This window comes from Neophocaena asiaeorientalis, unplaced genomic scaffold (genome assembly GCF_003031525.2).
Source record: "Neophocaena asiaeorientalis asiaeorientalis breed wild unplaced genomic scaffold, Neophocaena_asiaeorientalis_V1.1 scaffold89, whole genome shotgun sequence".
Lineage (NCBI taxonomy): Eukaryota > Metazoa > Chordata > Mammalia > Artiodactyla > Phocoenidae > Neophocaena > Neophocaena asiaeorientalis.
Genome location: NW_020172592.1, coordinates 5,197,964 through 5,221,272, shown reverse-complemented (window position 1 = coordinate 5,221,272; position 23,309 = coordinate 5,197,964). Strand labels below are relative to the sequence as shown.

The window sequence follows — 23,309 nt, the reverse complement described above, 5'->3', positions numbered from 1 at the left end:
CCATCCTGTTTGCTTTAGTAACCATCCTGTTATGCTGTAGTGAAGATTTTGACCCAAAGAAACTTGGTAATGAACTCTGTCCTCACCCTTAGTTCTGTAAACTGCTACCAGGCACACCTCTGGGACAGCTGCTGCCATATTTCCTGAAGAACTGTGGGTGTATTAGGGAGAAGAGGCTGTGTGTACAAATCTCTCTTGTGTCATTCTATAGGAAAGGGTAGGGAAATGGCCCCTGGGCCAGCTCCAGAGATGACTGTGGATCATTTTGCTTTTTAAATTTAGTAAGAAAAATTATTATTTTGTGTGGTTCAAGGAGTTAAGCAGAGTCGTCTTCAGAAACTGCGACTAAACCTTGTGCTGTGTATATCTTGCCTATGTGTTTGTTGCAACAGGCTTAAGGGGCTATCCATGTTCATCACAGGCACCATGCCTGCCTTGAGCTGACTGACTCATTTCTCACGCAGAAACAAACGAACTGTGTCTAGTGGTGGTTGCGTACCCACTCCCCTGTGGAGTGACATCTGGTCCTGCCTTCACCTGCTTTGAAGCAGGAGTTGCTGGGTGCTGGTTACGTTTGTGCAAACTCAGTGGCTTTGACTTCATAATGTAGAGTGTGGGGAAGACAACTGAACCATAGCCTAATCACTTTTCATCTTAAATTTGCCTGGTTTTAATATTAAAATTTAAGGGCTTCTTGCTTCCCTTGATTCCCCGTTACCTGCAGAAACTAATTATTCAATGGTTTGCCTTCCTTGTCACATGGCAGATTAAAGTTGTTCCTTTTAATGCTACTCATTTCCTTGTAGGAGGAAAGAGCTTCTGTGATTTAAATTGCACTGTTTGTTTTATTTAAGCAGGAAGATGGAGGATGGAGAGGGAAGGGAAGCAATTTTTGTTGTATCCCATGATTCACTTGCAGCTCTGCCAGCAGATTTAATTAACTCTTGCCATTGAAACTAGTCATTATCAGATCTTCTATTTCTGGAATGGCCTCACAGGGCTACCCTAATCTGTAAAGCAACATCACGTTCTCTCAGACGATCAGAGTTTAGTAATCCTTAACACAGTGAGCAGATGGAAATAAACCGGGAGGAGGGAGACTAACATGTTACCTACTAGAAGAGAGACAATACTTAACAGTGATTGGGAATTGAAACCAGTGACTGGAAAGATGGTTCCTGAGATCAGAGCTGTTATCTAAGATACTTTTTTTATTGGTTATTTCTAGATATCTCTTATTTGTTTCACTTCTACATTGCCCTAATTTTTAGTTACAGGTTTTAATTCTGAGATAAATCTTCAGTTTTCAGTCAGACATTTAGGAAAATGAAATCCAGGCCTTGATTTTATTGGCAGGATGAAGTGGTCCTTCTCATGACCACGAGTTACGCAGCTCTTCATCTAGTGTTTGAGTGGCCAGGGGAACTCACCAGTACTTCAGTTTTCCCTGAACACATTTTTTTTTTTTGATAGTTGATTTTCTTTCTTGTACTTTTTAAACAGAAGACTTATTTTTGTATTTAATTCAAAACGTACAAGTATGTACATTAAAAATACAAAAACAAAGAGCTAATCTTCATCTAACCCCCAAGGTGACCATTGTTAAGTTGGGGATATGTCTTTACAGGACTCGTTCCTTGTACCTACTAACGTGTAGCCTTAAATGAGAAATCATACCATGGTATGTATTGCATTTTTTTTCACATAAGATCAAGGACCTCTAACTATGTTGGCACCTGTAATTTAACCACATGGTTTCAAACAGCTGTATAGTATGGATGTACTGTTATTTAAGTGTTTCTTCCTGAGAGGTATTTCAAAGATAATTCCAACTTTCTTTCTATTACAAATAGTGCTACAGTGAACGTCCCTGCACTAGTGATTTTCAAGCAGTAGTGGTCCCACCCTGCAGACGTTCGGCAGTGTCTGGAGACATTTTTGGTTGTCACATGTGGATGAGAGGGGGCTGCCACTGGCATCTAGTGGGCAGAGGCCAGGGATGCTGCTGGACATCCTACAAGGCACGAGACAGCCTCCACAGCAAAGCACTAGTCTGATCCGAAAGGTCAATACTGCAAAGGGTGAAAAACACCCGTCTTGGCCCATGTATGAGACTACATCTGTAGGAGGCGTTACGAGAAGTAGGATTCTTAGGTCAAAAGATCATAAGCAGGGCTTCCCTGGTGGCGCAGTGGTTGAGAGTCCGCCTGCCGATGCAGGGGACATGGGTTCGTGCCCCGGTCTGGGGGGATCCTGCGTGCCGCGGAGCGGCTGGGCCCATGAGCCATGGCCGCTGAGCCTGCGCGTCCGGAGCCTGTGCTCCGCAACGGGAGAGGCCACAACAGTGAGAGGCCCGCGTACCGCCAAAAAATAAAAAGATCGTAAGCAGCTCAGCTCTGGTAGGTCCTGGCGGTTTGCTCTGTACTCTGCACCGAACCAGAAGGGTGGCCATGCCCAGATGCGCATCCTCTTGCCAGCACTTGATTTCATCCATTAACATGCTCGCAGGCCTAGAAGAAAATGACACCTTGTTTTAATGACCAGTGACGTGGAACATCATTTTGTGTTTATTGGCCATTTGTTTTACTTTGAAGTGAAATTGCCATCTCTTTGGGTTCCATTCCCATCACTATTTGTTATGTGCTTTCCTCTCTCGAGGAGGCAAAATGTAGAAAGAGCCCTGCCCGAGGAAACTGAGGAGCGAAATTCCCACATGTGACGGATCGTGGACATACAGTATAGCATCAGGAGTCCCACCTGGCTTGTGGAATTCCAGCTCCAGTCCTCTTGGCTTGTGTTCCCATCCCCCTTGCTTTTAGAGCAGAAGAAAGCCTTTTGTTTGAAGCCAGGCTCTCAGACATCGGACGTGAGATGTTTGACCTGTGGCACCTAAAAGGAAAATAAAGCACATGCAGCTTGGGCAGAATGAAAAGATGCCCCTGCATGAGCAAAGATAGGGGAGTACTGAAATTAAAATTGGTCTCACCCATGGTGATAGCTTATCGAGACTTGATGCTTTTGAGGGGGGTGAGTCATCCACTCTTTGCCCGGAAGTGCTGTGACTTCAAAGTTGGTAATTACAGACTCTATTGTGAATACATGCTTACAGCTCTTGTTTTCCTCTCCCTTTGTGCCCACCGGAAGAATTGACGTCCATCGTAAAGAGAATGCAGGTGCCGCTGAGAAGTCAATTACTATTCTCTCTACCCCTGAGGGCACTTCTGCGGCTTGTAAGTCTATTCTGGAGATTATGCATAAAGAAGCTCAAGATATAAAATTGTGAGTAAAGAGGATTACCCCGTGAAGAGGTTGATATTTACACTGTCTCATTTTGGAATTCTGTGACACAGTTCTTGGGAATTGCCAACAAAGAAAGAGAAATACCGTCCCAGAGAGCGACAGAGGGTTGGCACTATTGATTTGGTAATAAAGCATAAGTCTTTTAAATACTTTGTTTTCATTCATGTTTGGATATGTTGTGAGTGGTGTAATGGGAAAAGTCTAGCTGTAAAAGAAGGCAATGGGGTGTCAGAGGAAGCTCACCTAAGGTCCAAGAAGTATCCCTGGGATTTACCCAAAGCAGGGACCCCAAATCCTCACTCCTTTACTTGGAGCTCGTTGGAGCTCTGTCCATGTCTGCCCAGCCTACCCTGCAGCAGCAGGGAGTATGGAGGTGGGGAAATCCCTAATCAGGTGCTGCGGTAAACTGGAGATTGATTGGGGCGTTTCAGGTTGAAAGTCTAAGTATCTTTTTGCACAGGAACCTTGAGCAGAGGTTGGGTTCTCTGCTGCTTGTAGCATCCAGCACAGTGGTGTGCTCAAAGCAGGATCCAGAGTAAGATGCTAGACTTAGCTTGGGGACCTAATGAGTAGCATTTAATTTGTAGGGACCTTTGAAATATATTACATATATTTTAATTATAAGGTATTATATGTTGCTGTATTATAAGATTAAAATTCTTTTTTAGTACAGAGAAAAGTAAAGAAAAAGCCCACCATTCAGATAACCCCAATGACATTTTAAAACAATGCTACATATATGACTTGGAAATTCAGAAAGGTACACAGTGAAAAGTGAAAGCCGTCCCTTCCTGCTCTTATACTCTTCCCCCAAGGTGTAACCACTGTTGAGTTTCTTCTGTTTCCCTGTATAAATTGTGCATGTTACCTCCAGGACTGTGTTTTAAAATTATTCTGAAATCACACTGGTTTGCATTTGTACATGGTGTTCTGGTACTCAGGGTTTCAGAATATGGGTTCGAGTAAGGTGTTTTCAAAGAGCTAACAGAATCCATTTTTGGAAGACATTCCCTGAGATGAATAAAAGAAAACTTTTAAACATTAACTCCTATCCAAATACTTGCCAGTGTTCTTTCACCCCCTCTATTCATGCATTGCTAGAATGTAGGCTAATGGTCAGCACGCTTTAAACTATACCTAGCAGAATTCTTCCTATATGGCAGGTAGGAAGTAAATGTTTAATGAACGAATATTGTCTTTTTACCCTACGGTAGGTTTACTTACCCTGATTTGATGGCCCTTTTTTTTGGTTTGTTTTTTTCTTTCTTTACAGCACAGAAGAGATTCCCTTGAAGATTTTAGCCCATAATAACTTTGTAGGACGTCTTATTGGTAAGGAAGGAAGGAACCTTAAAAAAATTGAGCAAGACACAGACACTAAAATCACAATATCTCCGTAAGTGCTGGCTTGCTTTCTTTTGAATCAGAAAACTTTCACACACCGTTTCTAAGCTGTAGGTTATATATTAAGCATTTTACAACTCTTGGAGCTGGCCTGTACCACCATACTTACACTTCATTTCTCAAACTGAGTCTACTGCCTGCTATCTGCTTCTAACTCAAAGTGAAAGTATTATCTGTTCCCACTAAAAAGGCAGGATGCACTAAATACTTCACATTCATATTTCCTAGCTGAAGTCTTGGTCAGGTTTTCTGGCATATACTCCCAAAGTTGGAATATATAACCCAGTGTGTTATGCACTGCTGTGTAACAAATTATCCCAACACTGGACCGCTGACGACAAGGGTAAGCATTGACTGCTCACCTAGTTTCTGTGGGTCAGGAATTCAGGAACAGCTTGACTGGGCGGTGCCGTTTGGGGATCTCTTGATGTTGCTGAGAAGTTGATGGCAGCTCTTGGAGTGTGAGGCCTCAGCTCCTCACCTCCTGGGCCTCTCCACAGGGCTGTTTGCGTGTCTTAAGGACACGGCAGCTCTCTTCCCTCAGAGTGAATGATCTAGGAAAGAGGAAGACGGAAGCGGCAGTGTCTTTTATAGCATAGCCTCAGAAGTCACACTTTTTACCATTTTTCTATTGCTGTTGACATGTTGGCTCTAGTGAGTGTGGGAGGAGACTGCCCATCCCTGGGGAGTGGGGATTTGGAGGCTGGCCCCCATGCCTAGGGCCATGAATGCCCTGAAATTATATGGAAAGGCCTTTGTCTTCTGAGGGTGACTTTCCTTCATTTCCTTCAGAGTACCCCCCAAAAAGTCGAAGAATAGTAGAGAAAAACTGGGGCAATATGTTCACGTAGTAAGGAGTTTTCAAAGAAAGGGATGGAAGGGAAGTGGGAGAGTTGTGCTTTGTGGGAAAGAAAGGAAAAACCGCAAAGTGGTAGAAATAACAAATGATCCTGCCCTGTCTTGAATTTTATGCTCAGAAAGGGGAGGGTTTTAATAGAAAATAATCTTAAAATCTATTCTGGAAGCAACTATTTTAAAAATTGTAACAGAAAATGCTTGGCAGTGGAGAGGTGGGTTGAGCCTGGAGATGAGACCTACACTTGTTTGTCTAAGACAAATCATCTTCATTGTGTAGATGTCTGTATTTTTAGCGAGTTTAGGAAGAAGTTAAGGAAAAATATCCTATTCATCTGGCTCAAGTCTAGCTTGAGACATTTTGCTAGTAATGAAAATGAGAATTTGGACCGTAGGAATATGAAGGGGAGCTGTCTCAATATTCTGTATCCTTTCCATCTGTGTATTTAGTCTTATTTCTATGGTAAGTATCTCCCACTGGTTCCCTTCAAGGCTGTTGAGTGGCTCAGGCTTAGGTGGTCTCAGATGTCACCTGAATGGATTTTGAAACTTCAGCAGGAGCTGAGTGAAGCAGGGAGTTTCTGAATATTGCTGTTGCATTCTAACTTTTTAGTTGTCTAAATGGTCATCGAGGGACTATTTTTAAAATGTAGTCAAAATGGATTGATTTGTATTATTTCCTGAAGCCTACGTCAATCTAAATTCTAAAATTCCCGTCAAAAATAAGTTTAAATTCTGGCTTGCCCTTTTGGAATATTTCCGTGCTTATTCCTTGCTTGGCGACCCAGAAAATGCAATTGCATGAGAATGCCAGTTAACGCCTCGAATTGGTCAGTGCAGACTAGGAACATACTCATTAAAGGTTATGTTCATTTGCTTCTTGGTTTCCACTAAAACTGTAGATTCCTCCGATCATCTTCTTTACATTTCACTGTTCAATTGTGAAAATAGTTCACCTTAAGTGGTCAAGAAGTGCACTCTATTTAAAACATGGACTTAATCGAACTGTGTACACTCAGCGATGTTTATTGAGAAGGTGGGAGGGGCAGTATTTTCTCTCATGCAGTTTTACAATTCTTGGAGTCATGTCTTTAGGGGCTTACTCATCTTTCATCATGGCTAACCACCCACTTTTACATATTGCCAGCCTCCACAGTTGGGTTTTAATTGCCATCTGTGGCTGGACTATTACTGTCTTCCTCCTATAATTTCCAGTCTTTTTCTTTCCCCTCTGTTCCAATCTGCAGGTTGCAGGAACTGACGCTGTACAATCCAGAGCGCACCATTACGGTCAAAGGCAGTGTGGAAACATGTGCCAAAGCTGAGGAAGAGATCATGAAGAAAATCAGGGAGTCTTATGAAAATGATATTGCTTCCATGAATGTTAGTTTTAATATGAAGGAAATGTCTTTATTTTGATTAACAATCAAAAGACGTTTTCAGTTGCGTTAACATTGATTCCTTTAAGGGTGTCATTGTTAGATGCGGTTTCTAATTGATTTTTAGCACCACGGTGAGTGCCCTGGGATAGTTGGCAAGATGCAGACTTTGACATCAGGCTTGGCTATCTCTGTGATTTTAGCCAACTTTGAGCCTTAGCTTCCTTACCTGTGAGGTAAGGCTAATACCTCCCTTAAAAAGGTTAATCTCTCCCATACCATGTGAGTTGGAGGGAGATGAGAGTATTATAGGAATGTGGGCTTTAGAGGTCTGTGAACTGGGTTTGAATCCCAGCTCAACCATTTGTTAGCTGTACCTCTATTCTCTTGGACAGCTTATTTGGTCTCTCTGAGCACCAGTTTCCTCATCAGTAAAATGGGGCTACTGCCTACATGACATGCTTATTAGGATTATAATAGATACCGTGCATATAAAAGCTGCTGTTTGAATACAAATTTAAAATTTGCTTACTCATAAACCTTGGAGATAACAGAATTTCAAATGACAAAACAATCTGTGTAGTGCAAGTGCATTGCTGACATTCCTTAATGGATGGAATGGTGCAGAAAATGCAGCGTTTCCAAAGTCTATCTTGAATTTTCAAGTAAATGATTAAAAAACAGTTCCTCGGTTGGGCCTGTCATCTGAAACATTACACCTAAAAGAAGGGAAAATGTGAAAATGATATTACCTTTGTGAGAAGAGCCTGGAATGCTAATCATTTTACCCCCACATGACTGCTGCCTACCTACCTTCCTTCACATCACTGCTCATCCAAATGTTTCAGAGTCGCCTGGGGGTAAATTCAGCCCCATAGACCTTTAAAAAAGATTCTTGAGTGTGCTGAAGTCTGAACTCTGTAGTCCCCACCTTATTTCCTTAACCCTTATCAAATTAAGCCAAAACAAAATCCCATTTCTGGCTCCTGGATCCATTCCAAAGATAGGTTTAATTGTAGAAGACATGGGGATGGGACCTGATTTCCAAAGGGCTTGATTTTGTTTTGGGTCTTTAGACTCATGACTGCCAAATTTTTTCCATGGCGTAAAGATCTCTTAATATCTGCTATCTGGTTTGCTCTTCAATGAACAAATCTTGTTTGCTTGTTTCTTCAATTAATGCAAGATTTTCAGTCTCTATTTACTGTGTGCCCAGAGTGTACAGATTACATATATGTCTGAGCGCTGTGAGCTGGTCGTAAAAGCAAGAAAGCTGTGTTCCCTGCTTTGAGGAACCTAGCATGGCTTCAGGTCAAAGAGGAGGCAGACAGCACATGGATTTTAAAATATCAAGAATTATAAACAGACATAACCTACATACTCAAGTATACTCACATGGAACATCTGCTTTGTTCTAAAATTTGAGTCATAAAACGAGGTCACAGTCTGGATATTATCACATATAAATGCTCACTTACACTTGATCTTGTAATTGTAAAATGAAGGGACCTTTTTACCATTGCAGCTTCAAGCACATTTAATTCCTGGATTAAATCTGAATGCCTTGGGTCTGTTCCCACCCACTTCAGGGATGCCACCTCCCACCTCAGGGCCCCCTTCAGCTATGACTCCTCCTTACCCACAGTTTGAGGTAAGACAATGTGCCTTGGCTTTCTTTATGGTTGAGGGGGATGAAGTCAAAGGGACACAATCAGACTCTGTTGCCCTCGAGTAGTGTGACATTAAATGCTAATTGGGAAAAATCTTAATGCGAAACCTGGTCCCCGTGTGATCTCTCATCAGTTAGGAGCCAGCACAGGCTTTTCAATTCTTGTCACTAGAACCTTCTTATCTTTGCAGAGTAGACCCGTGAGTTATTTCTTTTGAAGTTCTTGAGTGGTAGGGTTGTTAATGTATGTTTCCAGATATCAAAGGAAAAGTTTGAGACTTTGAGGAGGGGGAAAGAGGTTAGTTATTTTTAAATGTTGAAGGAAAGGATTTTTAAAAGGCTTCCTTCATCTTGAACTTCACCTGAAAGTTTACTGCTTTGAAAGGTCAGTAGAGACTAGACACGCTTTCCACTTTGAACGTTTGTACTTATTACACAGCTCAGGTAGTCGTGCCCACAAATCTATTGTGCATGTGTGTGTTTGTGTGCAAACATTAAACAGCTTTTATTTGTTTTTTAAACAGGTGGATTATTAAGAAATAATCCTTATTTTTATATTTGCTTTTTAAGAGTAGCATTTTTCCTGAGGTCAGAAATAGGAGACCAGTGATAGTATGAAAATAAATGCAGCCTAGCAGACACTGTATACAATCATTTTTTTTGAAAGAAGTGCACAATTCAGTTGCATCAACAATAATAACTGGAGGTAGACAATCATGTGAAATAAAATTAACATTCTAGGATCTTCCTTCTTGAATTTGTTTTTACGTCTCTCCCTTCCTGTTTGGCTCTCGTATCACATAAAGTGAGCGGTACCTGCTACACCAAATTTAGGGAAATGTCCAGGGAGAAAAGGTGGAGGACTCTGTTCTCTCAGTGCCTAGAATACACGTAGAGTAAAAATGCAACTGGAGTTCTACAGAGAACATAGATCACTGAGATGGTTCGTGTTTTATCCCCATGAGAATGAGAATTTCCTTTGCCTGTTCTTGAAGCTACCAGGCTGTCAGGTGTGCTTAGCTTTTGCCATGGTCTTGCAGTGTGTGTGTTTCTGCCTTTGCTGTCGGCGATGTTTGCATCTTCCCATGCCCCTCATCTGCCACTTCAAACCTCTTTGGGTAAAAACCATGTAACAAAGCCCATTAATCTAAAGATAGACATCAGAATTTCATATCAAGTGTGAATAGATTGACGATGTGTTTTATAAAGCTTTGCACCGGCAGCTACAGGTGATGTGAAGTGGCTGAGGTGTTTGTACCTTGGTGCTAAAGGGGTGGGGTGTAAAGAGACAAGAGCCAGCTCTGTTTGTGTTAGTCTCCTCTTCTTTGCTCTGGGTTTCTTTTCTTATGCACGCAGTGAAGAAACCGAGATAAACAAATTATCTCTAAGGACTCTTCTTTCAGGTCAAACATTACTAGTTTTTACAGAGTTCGATTTTGTTTCTTACAAATTGAAGGTTTGCAGCAACCTGCATCGAGCAAATCTATTGGTGCCATTTTCCCAATAGCATTATTTTTAATTAGGTAAGTACATTTTTTAGACATAATGCTACTGCACACTTAATAGACAACAGTTATATACAGTATAAACATAATTTATATGCACTGGGAAACAAAAAAATTTGTGCGACTCACTTTATTGTGATACTCGCTTTAATGCAGTGGGCTGGAACTGAACCTGCAATGTCTCTGAGGTATGCCTGTATTTAAAAACTGGGTTAGAGAATTAAAGGTTGGCAGGTGTTTGCTCTCAGCACTCTGATTCTCCTCCATTGCATTTACAGCTGCTGATGAGAAGCTTACTGTTCTGCAGAAGCTCTCACAGAGAAGTCAGGTTACTCACTAAGATAGTCTCTTTATCCTTGATTCCTGTAGGTTAGCAGCAAATCTCTGCTTTTACTTTAAATATATATTGCCTGGCAAGGAGTCATGTATTGCTTCCTCTTTTAGAGTTTCATTTTTTTCTCTACACGTTTTCTCACCTCTGCTTTGTAACATGAAAGTAGAATTGATGCATCCTGTCTTTGGATAAATCCCTTGTGGCTGTTCTAGTCCAGAATTTTGCCCATGCCTCCTCTTAAAACATACTCTTCTTCCCGGAACCTGCCAGGTTGATTTTTCCCATAGAGCCAAAGAGTTGGTTCTTCCAACAGACAAAAGTCTCTACTTCCTGCCTGGGAGCTGGCTTACGCAGTACTTCATTGGCCAACTTCAAGTTTATAAATGACAGGAAATGCTCCTTTCAGAAATGCTCAAACAGTAGGGAAGAGGCGTTTGGCAGCTAGTGAGCAGAGTAAGAGCTGGAATTGGCATCGCACACAACAACATCCATAGCTGGATGGTCTTGGCAGCTTGCGTTGGGGTTGGGAAATGTTAGTTCAGGCGCCATTGTCTCCATAATTCTGATAGTGTCTTCGGAGTCTCCCCAAGTCTCTAGAACAACAGTGTAAATTGCTAACTTGGCTGCTTATGGAAGAGGCAAGAAAGCTGAACACTTCTTCTTAGGTCTTACCTAGTTTGAAGTGCTCTTTAAAAAAACAAAATATAATTTGAAAGGGATTTTTAGATCAAATGACTCTCATGGAGTCTTATAGTCCTACTGTTTAGGATTTCTTACTGTGGGTGCAGCTCTTTTGTTAGTAAACAACTTCAAAGTAAATAACTCGTTGCATATATTTATTATCTCTGAGAGGTCTTGGTTACTTAGTTATAGGGAGAAACTTTCTTTGCTTTTTTATTTATTTTTTTAAACTTAAATATTCTGTTCAGGTCATGAAGTTGAGTAAACCCAATTTCAGTTCCAGACCAAAATCCATTAAAACAAACAAAAAAAAACCCCAGGAGTATGTATTTTACAAGCCAGAGGGAGACACTGGCATTCTTCCAGATTCCTGGAGGCTGGTCTTGTTGGCTGGCATGCATGTCGCCATGCCTCTGTGATGTCTTAGGTTCTGTTCCCCACAAAGTAAATACACTTAACCTTACTGTTTGCTCATTCTTGTATTTCCTCATGATAGATGATTAGGAATTACTCATTGGCAGACTTCACCAGTTATGCAAACTTTCAGTTGAGCAGCTTTGTTCTTCTGTTATTTCAAGCTATAGCGTAGGGTCTGCCAAGAAGTCCAAAGGAAGTTTTGCCAATAGGCATCTGGCAGAAATCCACTGGGAAACAGCTTGTGACCTGAATGTCTTTCACCTCTGAAAGTTTAGGAAGAAGCGTTCAGGATAATGCAGCTGAACTTAACTTACACGCAAAGACTGTGTAACGCTATAGGGGAATGCTGATGCGTTTTTTTAAGCTCATCTCAGAGTCTTAGATTCACAGGTGAAAGAGACTTATAACCCATTGTTCTGGCTTCTTAGTTTTACATGTAAAAATTATCTGTTTATCTGGGTGTTCTAATCCTGAAAACATGGCTTACTACACAGAATCCCATATAAGAATGGGCCAGTTTAATGACTGTCCAGTAGACAGGATGTTTATGCGAGGTGCCTTATATTCTCAGAGGAAAGTTTCCTTGAAAAGAAATTTATGGTCAGGGATGTGCTTGGTGGATATGGAACTGGAACAAAGGGATTTGGGTGGCTTCAGACACCTGATGAGTCACCTTTTCATTAAGGTGCTATTACCAACAGTACACACCGCGCTGTCAGTCCAGGACACGGCCTCCTGGCAGGCTTCATTTACTTCCCTCTAACCTCTCAGTGTGGAACTTCTTTCTGTCTGCATACTGATGCTTTCTTTATGTCTTTGCCCCTTCTTTCTATTATAGTTTGGTCCTTTTAGCCCTTCTCTACTGTCCACCATTCCTTTTCCAAATCTTCACTCAACTTTTAAATTCACTCTTAATCTCCGTAATGGATTTGTTACCTCCTACCGCACCTCCCCCAAATCAGTAAAACAAAAACATCTATAGCCTCTCATCCATGACTGTATCAGAAAGATGATTTTGCTTTTGTTCAACTTTTGAGACTACAACACACTTGCTGCCCATGAGCTTTTCTCGTCGCCATGGTCCTCGGTATCTTCTAGGCGGAGACATGCTCAGGCTACATTTGTGAGGCTCTGGGACTTTTGCTCTGGGGATGATGCCTGTTACATTCGGCGTCTGAGGACATTCAGAAGTTGCTGTCTGGGGTCAGTCCCAGGAAAAGTAGTTTTTACTAAACAAATAGTTTTTCTCAAGATGTGGTAAATCATGTAACTAATTTTTTAAATTAGCTGCTAGGAAGCTTAGAGCCAAATTTGTATAATAACAGCATTTCTGGTTTTATCTTTTCTGTTGAGGTCCCTATGCTCTTATTTCTTCACCTCCTTTGTCTTATCTTTCTATTGTGTATTTTGTAAGCAGCATAAAATATTTCTGGAACATGGCCCAGAAAGCAAATAATTATATAGTCATGGCAAAATACAATGGGGCAGACCTGGGTGAGTTACACATTAGATTTAGTCTGATCCTTAGGTCTTTATTACTGCCAGCCCCCTGACTCCTCCCACCCCCCTAAAAAAAAAGTTTATTATTCGGAAGAACATTACATGGATGTTCTCAGTGAGATAAAACAGATCCTATCTTTACTTTAAAAAATTGGTTCAGATTAACATACCAGTTTTAATATAAGGACCAGAATGACAAAATAAATTGATACTAACATTGAGCACAGTTTATGGGCAATGTCAGCATTAATTCATTCCTGTCCAGTTATTAAAATAAGAGAGGCCTTAAAGTGTCCCTCTGGAATAAATGGTATGTGGTAATTGCCTAACACCCTAGCAGGCTGTGAGGTACAGTGCTTTGAAAAGAGAGGCATTGGGCTTCCCTGGTGGCGCAGTGGTTGAGAGTCTGCCTGCCAATGCAGGGGACGCGGGTTCGTACCCCGGTCCGGGAAGATCCCACATGCCGCGGAGCTGCTGGGCCCGTGAGCCATGGCCGCTGAGCCTGCGCATCCGGAGCCTGTGCTCCGCAACGGGAGAGGCCACAACAGTGAGAGAGAGGCATTGTTCTTATGACTTAAAATTATTTCATTCTTCAGTATTTCCATTTGGTTCTTCGCTGATGAATAGCAGTAGAAGTTGACTTAGCCAAGCTGTGCCGGATAGGCCTCTTTCACAAATATCCACAGTCAAGAGTTCAGTGGGAAGGCAAAACCTCTTCTGATATGTGTGTTCCAGGAATGCTTATAGAGCCCCAAGGGAATCTTCATTAGACTGACAGCTGTATTAAGGCCCTTAGTGTGTTACAACATCCTAGGAAACATACCAAAGATATACCAAGTTGTAAAGGGTATAGTATGCACATCTATTTGTACAGATGCTGAAGAAACAAAATGTACAATGGTTTTTGTCAAGAATATTTTCTGGAGTTGAATTTTAGATTAACTCGTATAGGAAATAAGGAGGTACATGGTGGGGTGTGGTTACAGATAAAGGAAGAGACTTAGAAGAGCAGAGTTCAGATGATTTTTATGTGTGGGAAATGAGACATGGGGTCTAGAATCACACACTGCTTAATATTTGTAAGTGTGAAAGGCATGTTTCGAACCAAAATGACTTCCCCCTGTCTTTTACACATTTATTCACCCTAAGATAAATTAATTAGCATGAGAATTTGGAAATATCAATTTTAAATGTTCATGTTCTGATCTAGCATTTTTATTACATAAAACCTTAGAATTATTTGTACAAGGGCACAAGATTTATGTTTAAAGATTTGATTGCAGCGTTAGACAAATTGGTGAAAAATTGGAAACCAAACTTTCTAAAGGTCTTTAAAATAGCATCCTCAGATATAGCAAAATAACTGTCAGCGAAAGATGAAGGAATCGGAGATTTTTTTTTGGACAACTCTTCTGTGATGTGGTTATTTTATTCTCATAGTGGAAACAAACATTGAAACCCTTAAGTTTCAGTTAAAAGTGTCTTACACATGCTTAAGATGGATGTATTGCAGGTGAGACAACAAACTTGTTGATTTCTTTTCCTTGTTCTAGTAGAGCATCTTGTCCTCTTTTTTGGTGATTCAATTTTTTTTTTTTTTTTTTTTGGCGGTACGCGGGCCTCTCACTGTTGTGGCCTCTCCCGTTGCGGAGCACAGGCTCCGGAAGCGCAGGCTCAGCGGCCATGGCTCACGGGCCCAGCCGCGCCGCGGCATGTGGGATCTTCCCAGACCGGGGCACGAACCCGTGTCCCCTGCATCGGCAGGCGGACTCTCAGCCACTGCGCCACCAGGGAAGCCCCTTGGTGATTCAATTAAACGCATCTTTTTTGGTAAATTTTTAAATTGAGGTATAATTGATGTACATTTTCAGGTGATCCAATATTTGTATTGACTGCAAAATGATCACCCCAGTAAGTATAGTTAGTTAACATCCATCACTGCACAGTTACAAAAATTTTCTTAAGTGTGATGAGAACTTTCAAGATCTACTCTTAGCAACTTTAAAATGTGCGATACAGTATTAACTATAGTCACCATGCTGTACATTACATCCCCAGGACTTATTTTATAACTGGAAGTTCGTACCTTTTGCCCTTCTTTACGTCATTTTTTTTTAACATCTTTATTGGAATATAATTGCTTTACAATGGTGTGTTAGTTTCTGCTGTATAACAAAGTGAATCAGCTATAATTATACATATGTCCCCATATCTCCTCCCTCTTGCATCTCCCTCCCACACTCCCTATCCCACCCCTCTAGGTGGTCACAAAGCACCGAGCTGATCTCCCTGTGCTATGCGGCCGCTTCCCACCAGCTGTCTATATTTTACATTTAGTACTTGACATCATTCTTAATCTCTAGTTTTCCTTATTCAAAATAAAGAAAAATGTTCATGGCCTGTCTCTCATGCCCCTTTCAGCATGTTGATGATCAAAGGCTTAAGCTTTTACCACCTACACATTACAAATTTTTTTGACTCATGGAAGTCAAACCAACACAGATGGAGAAGAGTGATACAACCAGGGAAGGGAGTACTTCCCTGAGAGCTCTACTGGACATTTTTCTTAACAGTCATTCCTGCAGGTCTATGTATATTGCAAAGTACACCCATACCTGTTGGAATTGGAGTATATACTCATTTTTTGTGAACATGGCTTAGGAGATAGAGAAGCCCAGGTTTGAATCTTGGCTCCAACACCAGTCATCATATGACCTTGTGCAAGTAATCTCTCTGGCTCGGTTTTCTCATCTTTAAAATGGGAATGCTCTTAGTTTCTATCAGTTGGATCAGTTGTGAGGTGTAAATACACAGAAGCTCACACAGGGGACACTCACAAACTCTCACCACGAAGGATTGCTATGTGCACCTACCCCCTGATCATGGTTATCTTCCTCTTAAGCCTGAGTTTTTACCTCAGCATGCTTTTTACCCATCTTTCACTAATAAAAAACACAAATGTTCCATGAATGTATTAACTGGAATTCCATCATTCTGTGTGGACTGAGTGGGAACCTTTCTGTATGATAATTCGATAGTATTTATTAGTTTTAAATGTTCAGGCCCTTTGACTCAGTAGTGCTAAGAATTTATGCAGTAGAGGTACTTGTACAAGGGCACACAATTTTTTTGTACAAAGATTTGATTGCAGCATTACAAATGCGTTAGTTGACAATTGAAAACTATGCACATACGTAACAGGGATGAGATCGATCTGCTGTTGTGTCTCCCTCTGAAGGAATACAGTTCATAGAATGAGGCAGGGACATAGGAATGACACAGGAAGATATCCAAGGTGTATTAAAGTAAAACAAATGAGAACATGTTATTTGCAGTAGGCTCCCATTTATTAATGTTTTATTTCATAGACTTTCCTCCATGAAACATGTCTGCCTATCCTTTTCTAGTTTCCTGTTTTCCTTTTCACTGGGTTTTTATCATTCTTCCTGTTTGGCTTGAAAACAAAAAATCAAATCTATTTGGGCGTGGCACTTTATTTAACTAACTAGTTGATTGCAGGGTTAACAGTTATTTGGTCAGTGTAATTTTTTCTGATTGATTTTGGTAATTCTAGACAAGTCGTGGACATGTTCAGATTTATGGACATTGTTCTTAGTTTTGTCTTGTGTGATATTCTTTCCTTTTTCTCATTCCATGTTTATAATTGGTAAATTGGCAAAAGGTTTTCCTTTTATTTGAAGAACCAGACCAGCCTTCTGTTATTACTAGTATTTTTATTTATTTAAAAAAAAAAAAACAACTTTGCTTCAGAGGAAGGAAACTAAAGACAGAAAAATTTCCTACCAAATAGTGTGAGTAAACGACGTCATGTGGAACAGCCTTCTGTTGAGGGTGTGTGGAGGGACAAAGAAGTGGAACGGCTGTCGCTGAGTATCAGGGCCCCTCTGGAGGTCTGTGGTGCTCAGGGCTCCGTGCTCTCTGCCTCCACGCTGAGCTTACAGGGAGAAGAGGGAGCTGTTACTGCCACTAGGAATTTGTGTGGTAAGAGCAGTGGTGTCATTTGGTGGACCAATATTAAGTGGCACAAAATCTGTTTTAAATCTGTAAATTTGAGGAAAAACTGTACAGAGAAAAGTGATGTTTTAAATGCTAACACTTTCAGGATGTGAGATCTTCTCGACCTGTTAGGTAAACTCATATCAACTTACTGTGGTGGTTTTTCCTAAAACTATGCTAATATTTCTAACAGTATGAGAATGCCCCTCTCCCTATGCCAGCGATACAGCCTGATTTGTATCCAGTAAGCATGTATGTCCTGTCTTTCTTTTCCAACAGCAGTCAGAAACAGAGACTGTCCATCTGTTCATCCCAGCCCTGTCTGTCGGCGCCATCATCGGCAAGCAGGGGCAACACATCAAACAGCTTTCTCGCTTTGCAGGAGCTTCTATTAAGGTACTGTTCTGCCAGCTGTGGCTCTCCTGGTGCTTTAAGGACAGTGAGTTACAGAAATGTGAGTCTTCCTGCCACTCTGTAATTTGAGTTGAATGTGGTAGTCTATATTGGGGTTACGTAAGTGTGTGACAGAGAACTCCCAACAACACTAGCTTACACAAGGTAAGTTAAATTCTCTCTAGAAAAAGTAGTCTGCAGGTATGCAGTTTAGCGTTAGAATGGTGGTTCTGCCCCACCGCATTCCCAGATACATGTTCCTTCTAGCTCATCTTCCCTGGGCGTGGCTTTGGTCCCTCACACTCCGAAATGACACTGTTTAGTGGCCGAACAATCAAGGCTGTGGTCCTTTTAAGGAATATACAAATTGACAAAGGCTTGATAAAAGTCATAGCTTTCTTCAGGAAAACATCGGTCTATTGGGGGGTTTATTTTGGTTACATTTTATAAATATATATATATATAAATTTATTTTTGGCTGCATTGGGTATTCGTTGCTGCGCACAGGCTTTCTCTAGTTGCAGCAAGCAGGGGCTATTCTTCGTTGCGGTGCGCGGGCTTCTCATTGCAGTGGCTTCTCTTGTTGCGGAGCACAGGCTCCAGGCGCGTGGGCTTCAGTAGTTGCGGCACACGGGCTCGGTAGCGCAGGCTTTGTAGCTGTGGTGCACATGCTTAGTTGCTCCGCGGCATGTGAGATCTTCCCAGAACAGGGCTTGAACCTGTGTCCCCTGCATTGGCAGGCGGATTCTTAACCACTGTGCCACCAGGGAAGTCCAATTTTACAAATATTTAATGAATTTTTAAATTTGAATATAGTACCAAAAAAACCACACTGCACTCAAATGTTTATAGTATCTTTATTTATAACTGGGAAATGGGGAAGAAGCAAATGTTCATCAGCTGGCAGATGCATAAACTGTGGCCTGTCTACGTAATAATTACTTAGCAGTAAAAAGGAGGGAACTGTTGATACGTAAAACAACTTGAGTGAATCACATGTATTATGCTAAGAGAAAGAAGACTCAAAAGGCCACATACTGTATGATTCCACTTATATGAAAATTCTGGAAAAGACAACTATGGAAATTGAGGGGAAAAAAAATCAGTGGTTGCTAGGAGTTGGAGGTGGAGGGGTTGAAAACAAAGGCGGCATGAGGAAATTCTGAGTGACAGAAGCTGTTTTTATGTTGATTGTGGTGGTATTTACAACTATGTATTTGCTGCCAAAGGAGTGAGCATTACTGTATGTAAACTACACAGTTAATAAAAAAACAAAACACACAGGAAAGCCCTCATAGTCTCTCTTGTAGCAAAAGATAACAAAATAACGTGAGCAGAAAATGCAGCCAAAATAAATGGGTAAAGGAAAAGACATGATAAAAGACCAAGGGGTGAACTAACTTTACTATCCTGTTAGTTTCCTGATTACTGCGTTAATCTGTAAAACATGCTCACACATGCAAAAAGAACCTAGCAGCTTTGTTTTGGAAAAACTGCGATGAACATTTCATGAACAAGAAGAACGGGGTATTTAGACGTTTGGCTCTTTTTCTGGCTTTAATGGAGGTTTTATGATGAGGTTAAAATATTTGTTTCCAAAAAGTCTGAAACATGCATAATCTGAAAGATTCATCAGCACTCCTAACACTTTGCTGCATTTCCATAATGTAAATGTCCATATATGTACTTACTTTAATAGGCATATATTTGGTATTACCAAATCATAATGATTTGTGTTAACTTACTGGACATTAAGATTGTTCCTAATTTAACCTGCACAGGGGTAGACAAAGTTCTTTTGGTCAGATTGTCATATATAACCTTATCCTTTAACGTAAGTCTACAGAAGTGGGTTTGGTGAGTCACAGGGCATGTGCTTTTTTCAGGCTTTTGAGAGATTGTAGCAATTTGTACTCCTAACGTCAGTGTACAAGTGTCCTCAGCCCCAGCCCTCTATCACCAGTGTTGACAAAGATCCTTTTTAAAAAAACGAAACCTTAGTCAGAAGGATGAAGAATGATACCTTCTTTTTGGGGTTTCCTGTGAATAATCCTAAGAGTGTGGTCTAAAAGGAAGTAATTATTGGCTTGTTTTACAGATTCAAAACTAGTGCCCAGCAATAAAGTAGGAATAGTATTAATTTGGGTCTAAGTAACAGAAATGTTAGCTTTATTTTGAGGGAGGAAGCATGAGTCTATTAAAAGTAAAAAACATTGTTTTGATTATGAAGGTGTGGAGAAGGGCCTACTAGACTATAAGTAGTTGACAGTGATCATACTGGGTGGTAGTTGGGATGGCTTTTATTGTATTTTTTGCTTCCTGTTCTCATTATTTACTATAGGGAATTGCTTCTTGCACAGCAAATATCTAGCAAAATTTTTTCTTTTAAAACACTTCCTACCATCCAACTCCCCAAATCCTTTCTTACTAAGGGAATGCTGGTTTCCTCCCCCTTCAACAGTCTCTGCAACAATTCCCTAGCCTAGGCTTTTTGTGTGATTTCACACGCTCTGCCAAAATAGAAGAGGCTGAGTTTACTTTTCTTCTGCCAAATTAATGTTAGTTTATTCCATATGTTAGTCCAGCGAGTGTACTTTGGGGGAACGTACCGATAGCCTTACTGGGAACCTAGCAGTTTCTTGCACATACAGGAGGCCCAGGGTGTTGTGATGCGTGTGGGCTAAGACCACCCTTTGAGCACCCACTGGTGTAGTGACAAAGAATGTGATGGTGAAGCCAGACCCAGCTCTCCCTCCAGCTTCACTGGACTGTGTGATCAGGGGCCAGGTGACTCACCTTCTCCAGCCTTTGGCCTCTCCATGAGGCAGTACCTCGTCAGGAAATAGTGAGGGTTAGGTAGAGGCTGCATCTGGACTTTTACATTAGGGCCAGGCACAGTATAGGGCAGGAGCCATAACCAATGAATCCACATTAATCACTGCTTCGTGTAACTACCTTCCAGAAGGCTTTCATTCTACATTTCAGTAAGTCATGTGCAAATGACAGGCTGGTTGGTGTAACACTTCTGTTGGTGGCACCTGGAAGTGTCATAACCCGTTACTGGGTCTGTTACAGATCGCTCCAGCTGAAGCGCCAGATGCTAAAGTGAGGATGGTGATTATCACTGGGCCACCGGAGGCTCAGTTCAAGGTATGTGCTCTGGAGTGTGTGCACAGGTAACAAATGAATGGATGTCTTCTTGGGAAATCCATAACCTGGCTTCTCCTGTAAAAAAATCTAATACTCAGTAGAAAGAATCTCTCAATGGAAATTTCTAAGACTAAGAACAGAGTAGAAACATACCGCAAATTACACTTTAAAAATAAACCAAAGCCTTTGGTTAATTTTGAGAGTTCTGTAATGGTTGTTGGTTTTGACTATCTCCCAAAGGAGAATTTGCTCAATGCCCTGTTAGCATGTGTGAAGGTGAGACCTTACGACTGAAATTTACAAGTCTGATTCATATGCCTTGCTGTTCTCAAGTTTTTCCTCTTGTCCCAGAGAGGCCTCAACCTTGAATTAAAATGTCCCTGTTTGCTCTTACCCTTGGGTTAACCGTTAGCCCTTGTCCACAGTCGGTCAACAAGCCACTCTAATCTTTTGAATTTTAGAGGTAGAAATGGCAGGAACTCTTACAGCATTTGTCCTGGTGTGAACCATTGGTCATACTGGGGTTTGGGGCCTTTGGGGCTGGAATGCCTCCCACCATGTCCTGAGAGGTGGTGTAGCAGGGTGATGAAGAGCAGAGACCTGGTAGCCAGGCTGCTGGTTCAAAGCCCAGCTTTACCATTTACCAGTGGTGTGACCTTGGGCAAGTTACTTAGCCTTTCTCTGCCTAGTTCCTCATCTATAAAATCGGGGTTAAAAACACCCACAAAATTTAGATAAGGTTTAAACAATATATGAATTGCTTAGAATAGTGCCTGACACAGGAAGTACAACATAAATGTGCTGGTGGTGGTGCTGAGCAGACCTGGGATGAACCAGACTTAAGACCCTGCCAGATCCTCAAATTCACAAACGTATACCTTTGAGTATGTGATTTCTCTCATAAACTCAGTAGGGTGTCCTGTTTGTCATAGGTAAAAGCAGCTACTCAATTCAGTGCAGTTCATCCAAAACTCCTGTCTTGTTCCTACCGCCTAGCAGCTGTGTTAACAGGATAACTCTTTAACCTACTTCTCTTAGCTCTAAAATGTGGCTAAGTTAACAAGTGCCCACTTCTTCCCTCCTTTTAAACCATCACTTTCTTTGACCTCTATTTTTCACTAAAAATCGGAAGCTTTTTTCACTTCATTTACAGGAAGAACAGGAAACAAAAGGAGGCGCTTTGAGATGTGGGGTACAGTTGGCTAGCCTCAAACTTGGGTCAAGAAATTTACTTCCTCATAAGTAGGAGGTGGTCCTTGTGGTCCAGGCAGTTCAGATCAAAACTCAGAGATGCTGAAAATTGCTTCCTATCCCAGACTTACAGAGACAGTCACTTTTAGTTTGAAATACTAAAAGATAAATACAAACATCAATTATGGTCTTATTATTCTACAAATGGAATTAACTATCTTGCAGTTTTCATAATGCTTGTATGCTGGGGAATTCAGAGTTTGTTTCCCTGTATCCTCCTATGCCTGTATTGTTCAGTTGTCTTAAGTGGGACATTTAAGAAAAGCTGTAATGCTTAAATGTCATTTATGTGATCAGTGATAATAACAAATTATTTTATTTTAGACATCTAAGTAATAGTAAACCTCCTAACCCATATTTTTTCTTATGCATTCGAGAGCTTGTTTTGGAGGACAGTGTATATCCGTTGTGTCCTTTGACTGTGTTGATAGCTACATCTGTGGCCTGAGACTGAGGATGAATGGAAGACAGGGTACTAAGATGGATTTTTTTTTTTTTTTTTTCTGTAACCCCCTAAAATGAGCTTATCATTTCTGCACCAGTGAAAACGTGTTCGGTACTTTTGTTCTTGTTCTCTGCTGTGGCAGCTTGTCAGATGAAACCAACTCTGACTCCTTTTTCCTTTGGTGTATACCAGAGCAAATTAATGGTTGTACATAATAGGAGAGGTTTATTATGTATAACTTCTAGTTGTATGCAGCAAGTGACAGGATGTGTTTGACTATAACTGTCAGATGTGTATGTTAACTTGATTTTGTAGCCTTAGTCAAAGTAGAAACCATCTGGCTAAGATGAAGAAATGTTTAACTAGAAAATTCCTCGCTGGCCCATTTAGACAGCGGCTTGGCTTCTTGTGAGCCTCGCATAGGTGGCTCTGTAGTTCCTCTGCAGTCCCTTTTACTCAAGAAAAATGCAGTTACTATCTTATTGCCAACAGGAGAGGTTTTACCTTTCAAGACTGGAGAGCAAATGGTCATTTGCAAAAATTTTAGTTCGGCTGACTGCTAACTTATTGCCTTTAACCGTTTTTGTCAGAAGAATATGGTTTAATCTTATTTTATCAATCATTCAATTGCCTCATCTGTGATGTATAGTTATTATTGTTGTCAACCTTTTCTAGGACTTCCTTACTTTTCCACCTCTTGTGCAACGTTCCACAATCTATCAAATGCAGATGTATCACTGCAAAGGTCTGTTCCAGTGGATCCGGGCCATCTTTAAAGTTAATGGACTTTTTTGCATTTCCTACATGAATGACACTGATGAGATATGTTCTCATCTGTAGGCTCAGGGAAGAATTTATGGAAAAATTAAAGAAGAAAACTTTGTTAGTCCTAAAGAAGAGGTGAAACTTGAAGCTCACATCAGAGTGCCATCCTTTGCTGCTGGCAGAGTTATTGGAAAAGGAGGCAAAACGGCAAGTACTTCAGCAAAACCTGTGCAGTGGTATGAAA

The 23,309-nt window shown here is 41.0% G+C and overlaps 1 protein-coding gene and 1 long non-coding RNA gene across 3 annotated transcripts in view; one reads left to right on the top strand and one right to left on the bottom strand.

Annotated features, from left to right (window-relative positions):
- The window catches only part of IGF2BP3 (insulin like growth factor 2 mRNA binding protein 3), a 136,787-nt gene that overhangs the window by 110,073 nt on the left and 3,405 nt on the right, over window positions 1-23,309 (top strand). The window contains exons 7-13 of one of the 2 annotated variants that reach the window (XM_024738445.1): window positions 3,145-3,279; window positions 4,574-4,696; window positions 6,807-6,942; window positions 8,464-8,589; window positions 17,341-17,457; window positions 20,530-20,604; window positions 23,141-23,272. In XM_024738445.1, the coding sequence (XP_024594213.1) occupies window positions 3,145-3,279; window positions 4,574-4,696; window positions 6,807-6,942; window positions 8,464-8,589; window positions 17,341-17,457; window positions 20,530-20,604; window positions 23,141-23,272 (844 nt within the window). The remainder of the gene's footprint in view (window positions 1-3,144; window positions 3,280-4,573; window positions 4,697-6,806; window positions 6,943-8,463; window positions 8,590-17,340; window positions 17,458-20,529; window positions 20,605-23,140; window positions 23,273-23,309) is intronic. The other variant, XM_024738446.1, reaches the window with a different exon arrangement.
- On the bottom strand, window positions 2,405-5,248 carry LOC112395330 (uncharacterized). Its single transcript, XR_003002360.1, has 4 exons — window positions 5,067-5,248; window positions 4,525-4,649; window positions 2,758-2,889; window positions 2,405-2,510 (listed from the first exon to the last, which is right to left on the bottom strand). It is a non-coding gene; the product is annotated as an uncharacterized LOC112395330 (long non-coding RNA).